Source organism: Sus scrofa, chromosome 7 (assembly GCF_054392235.1).
Source record: "Sus scrofa isolate SSC_HxYL_T2T_F1_AM1 chromosome 7, Sscrofa_HxYL_maternal_Yorkshire_Landrace_v2.0, whole genome shotgun sequence".
NCBI lineage: Eukaryota > Metazoa > Chordata > Mammalia > Artiodactyla > Suidae > Sus > Sus scrofa.
The window spans coordinates 87,782,497-87,790,701 of record NC_139389.1 but is presented as its reverse complement, the minus strand read 5'-3'; the positions used below and the strand labels follow the sequence as shown (position 1 = coordinate 87,790,701).

At 33.9% G+C, this 8,205-nt stretch overlaps 1 protein-coding gene across 1 annotated transcript; it reads right to left on the bottom strand.

The window, feature by feature from the left end:
• Positions 1-2,318: 2,318 nt before the first annotated feature.
• LOC100154979 (olfactory receptor 4Q2) lies at positions 2,319-3,248 on the bottom strand. The gene has a single exon (XM_001927083.4). It carries the CDS (start codon positions 3,246-3,248, stop codon positions 2,319-2,321), a length of 930 nt encoding a protein of 309 aa, XP_001927118.2.
• Between the last annotated feature and the right edge of the window lie 4,957 nt (positions 3,249-8,205).

Below are 8,205 nucleotides of genomic sequence, written 5' to 3'. Positions count from 1 at the left end.
ATATACAAAAGAAATCCTTCTTTAATGTGTTTATTTTCTTGAGAAAGGTAGAAAGCTTTGTTTATATTTCCATTTATACATGATCCTTATTTATCCTTTAGAATTTATAGTTATATCTGTTTCTTTATAGTTTACATTTCCTAAGAATTCTTATTGTATTTTATGTACTTTTTATATTCTCCTCCTACTCCAAAGTGTTGAATCAGTCTTAAAATTTCTAAATATCACTTTTTCTATTTATTATTGATTAGAGGAAAATGTCTAGCAGGAATAGAGAGCCTCTCTATATTCATTTACAGGAAAATAATCAGTTGGATTATGTCTTTATGTTGAATTGCCTCATTTCTGCTGAATTTTAACCCTCAATTACTTCCTCTGTTAGGTATATTGTTATTAAAGTATCGAATGAGAACTTAACTGTAGACCTCTATGATTCCACAATCAATTCTCTGTAGATGAAGTCACATAAATTCATAGCTGTTTCTGTTAGGAATTGGATTTCCTAAGTATCTGCTCAATATTGAGGTATCTGTCTTCACTGACAGGGATGTTCTAACTATAAAACTATAAGTGTTTTGATGCCTGTTTTAAGAGCTGTAACAGTTTTGATCAATTCTTATTTCTGTAACATCTCTCAAAGTGTTTCCAATGTCTCAGTGAAAAAATTTACAAGTTATCTTTCCAAGTATGGGGGGAAAAAATAGCTTTGAAATATCTCTTCCGTAATCATTGCCACTTCAACCAGAGAAGATATAAAAACCTCCTTCATTTGTTCAACACATTTTTATTGTCTCTAGTTCATTTTATTTTAGACATTAGATGTGAAGATAATAAAGACAAAAACCTTAGTCTCCGATGAATTTACCTAACATTCTTGGCTTCTCCCTCTGTCACACAAATTAGTTGCTGAAATTGTTTCTAGAATCCACTGACTTAAAACTCTATACAAATGAAAGCATCATTTCAGACTTATATTTAATTTGTGTCTAGTGGTTTCTAAACTTGAATGTCATTTTAATTTTCCTATCTTTGATTATAAAATCTCAGTAAGTAGGAAACAATCCTATGAACTAGTCTTAATATAACTTTGAGGATAACCAATGTTGATGAAGGTTTTTTGATGAAATTAGTAACAATAACATAAACTGTGCCCAATAATTGATACAGGTAAAAATGTTGTGATTTATTTTTGTATACTTTCTAGCATTGTACACAAACTTGTTACAGTAGGTCACACTGTTGTTTCACTCATTAAGGCAAATCAACCAGTTTGGATTTTTACCATCTATATCGTTCTCTCATTTAAAAAAAATCAGCTTTGATGAACAAATAATAGTGAAACTCTGTTATGAGCCAGGCACTAATCTGGACACATTCACATGTATCATCATTTTTAACCATCACAGCAGCACTGGGAAATAGGCATCATTTTATACATGCTACAGATGGGGAAATTAGGGCTCCAGTAATTTAAATGATTTGTCAATTTGTCTAGATTCACTTGACTTGTCATTCAGAGAGGAGTATTGGAACCCACACTATTAGGCAACTTTTCTTTCAAAGATGGTATTGTGGTAAAGTGACAAAGCCAAATGTTTGGTTGTTATACAGTCATGTAAATTGGATTCACACTAATTCATCTAACTGATATCCCTTTAAATATTTTGTAAGAGTAAGAAACATACATACATCCATTCTTTTTCAGATTTTTTCCCATATAGATTATCACAGAATATTGGGTAGAGTTCCCTATGCTATAGAGTAGGTCCCCATTGTCCACCCATTGGATATGTGTTTATGTATGACTGAATCACTTTGTCGTACAGCAGAAATTATCACAACATAGTAAATCAACTATACTTCAATAAAGCTTGAAGAAAAGGAAACATATCAATTCCTTACTCAATTCATTGGAGACATCTAGTTGGAGTCAGTTAAAGTTGAGAAGAAAATAAAACCTGTGGCAAGGTGGAGAAGAAATTGGTGAGACTTTGGAAAGGTTAGTTTTTACCCATATGTAATAGCAAACTTAATAAACAAAATATATATAATAAAATATGATCCAATGAATGGATAGAATGGAAGAACAAAATTAACAGAACAGATTTGCTTTATGGAAGAAAGGAAGCAGAAGGTAGAACATTTCAGTATGGAAGGAGTTTTTTGGAGTTTAATTTAAAAGTCATAAATAGGAGTATTATGACTTCATGAAACAAAACCAAACAATGAAGTTACAATCTCCTAACCCATTCATGAAAAAGTAATTATTTTAACTTCAGATTTTCTACTTGCCAAAATGCTTTTCAACTTGTTGTCTTCTAAATTTTCCATGTAAGTCCACTCCTATCCCACAGCTTTTGCATGGCTGATTTGACCTCTTTGTTCCGAAGTGTGTAGATGAGGGGATTCAACATGGGGGTAATAACGTTGTAGAGTACAGACACCAGCTTGTCCACAGAAAAAGTGGAGAAGGGACGAGCATAGATGAAAATACAGGGTCCAAAAAAGAGTGTTACTACCATGAGATGAGAGCCACAGGTTGAGAGTGCCTTTCGCCTTCCCTCTTTGGAGCGGATCTTGACCAGGATAGTGGTGTAGGAGGAAACCAACACTACAAAGGAGCTGGTAGAGATCAACCCACTATTAGATACCATTAGCAATTCAATGACAAATGTGTCTGCACAGGCAAGTTTGATGACAGGGGGAACATCACAAAAGAAGTTGTCCACCTGCTTTGGCCCACAAAAGGGCAGACGGATAGTGAGAATCGTCTGGACAGTAGAGTGCACAAACCCTCCCATCCAGGAGGCAGCCACCAAGGCACAGCATAATCCTCGACTCATGATAGTGGTGTAGTGGAGGGGGCGACAAATTGCAACATAGCGATCATAGGCCATCACTGTGAGCAGGAACATCTCAGCTGCCCCTACAAAATGCAGGAAGAAGAGCTGCATAATGCACTGGTCATAAGGAATAAGCTTTTCATTATCAAGAAAGTCAGCCAGAAGCTTAGGGGTAGTTACTGTTGAATAACATAGGTCCAGGAAAGACAGGTTGCCAAGAAGGAAATACATGGGTGATGAATTCAGATGCTTATCAGAGGCCACTGTAACCATGATAAGGACATTGCCTACCCAAGTGGACACATAGAAGAAAAGAAATAGTACAAATAGCCCTTTTTCAATATATGGTCTATGTGAGAAACCTGCCAGGACAAATTCTCTGACTTCTGTTTGGTTTTTATCCATTGGATCTGGCTCCACCTACAACAAAGAAATTAAACAAGGGACATTAGTCACATGAAAAATTGATGAGCTATTTCACATAAAATGCAAGAATCTTCTCAATTCAAAAAGGGATATTTTTTCTCTAGGACACTTCTTGACTGATTATCTGGAAGAAATTATTTTTCTTCTTAGATGATATAGATATACATTCTCCATCATCACCAAATTTCAGGCAGTGATGAAGTAACCAAGATTTTTTGAAGAACAAAGCCACGTAGTGAACCTTCAACTTGATGCATCTCTCTGAGTTAGTATTTTCCCTCCACCTTTATACATTCAGTCTCAAAACCTATGTTATTTCCCTGAGATATTAGCATTTAAAAAAATTTAAATCTTTAAGAAAAAATAAATCTTGAAGGTAAAATTTAAGATTCCAGTAGAGGTTTTATTTGGGATAGGAAACATCACACTGTGTAGATGTTTATACCTTTATAGTAATCCTGTGCCCTTTTCTATAAGGATAACTCTTGAGGCTCTGTGTGTGAAAGTGACCAGAGGAAAGATTACATTCCACTCTGGGCCTATTGCTAGTTCATTACCTAAGTAATGCCTCTTACCTAGGTTTGCTGAATGCCTGGTCAGCTTATTACTGTTGTTATAAATCATCTCTGTCCAGCTTATTGCTTATAATACGTTCCTTACCTTAAGTCATAGTTGTGAACATACGGGCACAGATTATACTGTTACAGATCTAAATAGAATATAAAATGGTTACTCATCCCTTCAGGTTACTCCTTCTTTTGACTCCTGTCAAATTGGGTAAAAATAAATAATTTCTCTGAGATGAAAGTATTAGCAGTCCAGGAAGCATGTGTATGTGTTTGAGCAGTGGCTAGAATGTGCTACTGCATGAGATGAAATGGGCGATAGCCCACTGAGGACTGCAGAGGATCATGATAACTGCTCTGGACTCAAAATCTACAGCTGTTCTATGCACACAGCAGTATTGTGAGGAATTAACAAAAATAATTTCAAAGCTTAGACACTGGTGAATTTTCCCTTTCAGAGTTTATGGCCCATCTAAATACATGAACTGAATATCTTCATTTAGATATTTTAAAAGAATTAAAGTTTTGAAAAAGAATTTTAAAACAAAACTTGGTTTAATTAAAACAATAAAAATTTATATTGCTTCCTTATAAGGTAATAACACAGAAATATTAGCAATATGCTAACAATTAAAAGTATCAAGGAATAATGTGAAGAAAACTCCCCAAATTTAAATATTAATTTGTTAAAATAATGTTTGCAAAAGATTCACTAATCTGAGAAAATGATCAAATAATAAAGAAAAAAGACACAAAAATATATTTAATTTATGAAAAAGTCTATATATGGAAAAGTTAACAAATGTAAGAACTAAGTGTAAACTTTTCAATATATAAACCTGTGAATTTGTGCAGTTAGGTATATCCACAGAATTTTTATGTATGAAAAATATTTTTATATTAAAAATTGAATGTTTGTAAATTGTTCTTTTTTTATAAGTACATAATTACAGTTACTAAATTTCAGGTAAAAATCCCCTTATTATAATCCATGTAACTTTTTCAGAGAATAATTATTATTGTCTAGCTATAACATAAAAAACCTCAGATTTATTAAAAGCAAGTATTAAACATAGATGTGTTTTTCAAGAAATAATTCACAAATTTAATTTTTCAAGTTTAAAAATTTTTATAATTAAAAAGTAATGAATACATATTGCTGAAATTTGGAAACACAAAAAAATATAGAAAGTAATCTCAACATCAAGAAGCAAACATGGTTAACTTTAGATAGTCATATATCTGAAACTTTTTAAAATGCATTGTTTGATTTAAAATTGATATAATGATGTATATGCAATATGACCTACTACTGAAAAATACCACAATTACCATTAAATTCTAATATTCCAAGTGGGTACAGGTGACAGGAGCATGAAGAAGGGCTTCAAGTCAAATTACATACCTTCTATCTATAAAGTGTAGATTCTCAAGTCTTATAGTCACAGAAGCCTGGCATGCTAACATGACAGAGCCATCCTAGACACTGTAGAAGCAAGAAGATAAATAAATTAGATTGAACCCCCTGGTTACAATGGTCATCATTAAGAATTTTTGACGTTTAGGGATTTAGGAAATCAGGTGTTCACAATCAAATCACAAAGGGAATCATTAAAAATTTTTAATCACAACCTTTGCCAGAAATTATGGGACAGAAAAATATGTGTGTTTTAGGGTAATAGTGGGATGTGAGGGTTAAAAAAAGACAATGGATAGGAAAAAAAAATGAAAATAAAAGATATGATAGTTGCAATAATATCAGCTGGGTTATATTGAGAAGAAGTGTTCCCAGGACTGAGGATGGGAAAGATAATGAAACATTAGGAAAAGTTTGGCTTCAGGTGTCTTGCCAAAAATTGTACATTTTGTCCTGCTTTCTTTATATTAAATTTTTCAACCCTGGAATAGATGTATGTTTAATTTGCCAAGAAATTGCTAAACATTTTTTTTTCTTTTGTCTTTTTTCCATTTCTTGGTCGGCTCCTGCGGCATATGGAGATTCCCAGGCTAGGGGTCCAATCGGAGCCACAGCCGCTGGCCTACACCAGAGCCACAGCAACACGGGATCTGAGCCACATCTGCAACCTACACTGTAGCTCACGGCAATGGTGGATCCTTAACCCACTGAGCAAGGCCAGGGATCAAACCCACAATCTCATGGTTCCCAGTCGGATTCGTTAACCACTGAGCCACGACGGGAATTCCTGCTAAACATTTTTTATATGTGATTGTACTGATTTACAGTTCACTGTCATTGTAAGAGAATTTTAAGTGTTTCACATCTTCTTCAACAATTATTATCCACCTCTAAAAAAAATTGTTTATGCATTCTGCTGAGTATGTTATGGTATCTGTGGTTTAATTTGCATATTCTTGATACATTATGGTGGTGAACACGTTTTTATAGGTTTATGGGATACTTGGAAATCTTTTTCATCAAGTGCCCATTCAAATTATTTGCTTAATTGTTAATTGGGTCATGTGCATTTTCTTATTGACCAAATTATTTTTGTAATGTATGAGCAAATCCTTTGCTGAATATATGTATTGAATTTATCTAATTCTATGAATGGCTTTCCTTTTCACTATCATAGTTGTGTCTTAGTAAACAGAAGTCTCAATTTTAATGACGTCAAATTTTTTTTATATGTGATAAACATCATTTAAGAAATCTTTGTTTCAAAGTCATGAAAATATCATTTTTATTTTTTTTCATTTTTAAAAATAGATACTTAAATATTTGGCTTTCACACTTAAGGGTATGATCTTTTTAAAATTAACTTTTTTATGTGGTGTGAGGTAGGGTGTCAAGTTTCATTTTCTTCCATACATATATTTAATTGACCTAAAAAGATTTATTAAAAAGACCATTGATTTCCCATTGCATTGCAATGGAGGCTATGTAATAAATAACACTACTGTTTATGTGTGGGCCTCCATTTCAATCTGCTTTTCTATTTCTCAACTTTTATTAGTACAACAGCATCTTAATCACACTAGGATTTATATTAAATCTTGATACCTGATAGTGTAAATATCCCCCTTTGTTCTATAATACTGCTTTGTGTATTCTAGGTCCAATGCATTTTCACCCACATTTTTGAATTAACTTGTCAATTTCCTTAAACATACTTATAAGGACACTTTTTTCAATCTTTTATTATGTGTATATATTTTTCTACTGTACAGCATGGTGACCTAGTTACACTTGTATGTATACATTCCTTTTTCTGACATTACATGTTCCATCACAGGTGACTAGATTTCTCAGTGCTACACAGCAGGATTCCATTGCTAATCCATCCCAAAGGCAACATTCTGCATCTATTTACCCCAAGCTCCCAGTCCCTCCCACTCCCTCTTGGCAACCACAAGTCTATTCTCCAAGTCCATGATTTTCTTTTCTGTGGAAAGATTCCTTTGCGTCATATATTTTATTCCAGATATAAGTGATATCATATGGTATTTGTCTTTCTCCGTCTGACTTACTTCACTCAGGATGAGAGTCTCTAGTTCCATCCATGTTGCTGCAAATGGCATTATTTTGTTCTTTTTTATGGCCGGGTAGTATTCTGTCGTGTATATATACACCACATCTTCCTAATTCAGTCATCTATCGGTGGACATTTGGGTTGATTCCATGTCTTGGCTATTGTGAATAGTGCTCCATTGAATATGCTCAACAGCAAAAAAGCCAACAACCCAATGGAAAAATGGGCAAAAGACCTGAATAGACATTTCTCCAAGGACGATATACAGATGGCCAACAAACACATGAAACAATGCTCAACATCCCTGATTAGTAGAGAAATGCAAATCAAAACAACCGTGAGATACCACCTCACACCAGTCAGAATGGCCATCATTAATAAGTCCACAAATAACAAGTGCTGGAGGGGGTGTGGAGAAAAGGGAACCCTCCTGCACTGTTGGTGGGAATGTAAGCTGGTACAACCACTATGGAGAAGAGTATGGAGGTACACAGAACTATCATATGACCCCGCAATCCCACTCCTGGGCATATATCCAGACAAAATTCCCCTTAAAAAAGACACATGCACCCACATGTTCATGGCAGTACTTATAAGGATAGTGATTAGGTTTTTAATCTATCAATCAAGCAACATAATTGGGGAGAATTTCCATATAACAGCACTGACTTAACATGAACATAAACTTATCTCTTCACCTAATTTCTCTGTTATGCATGTTAGTTTTCAGAGTGAAGGTCCTGTATCAATTTTGTTAGAATTTTTTTACCTTATGACATGTTTAAACCACTGTAGCATTCTTTGGCCTTAGTTTCATTTTTTAGATTATTGTAGTAACTTGGTTATATTCATTTAGTCTAGGTATTGCATTGAATCTGT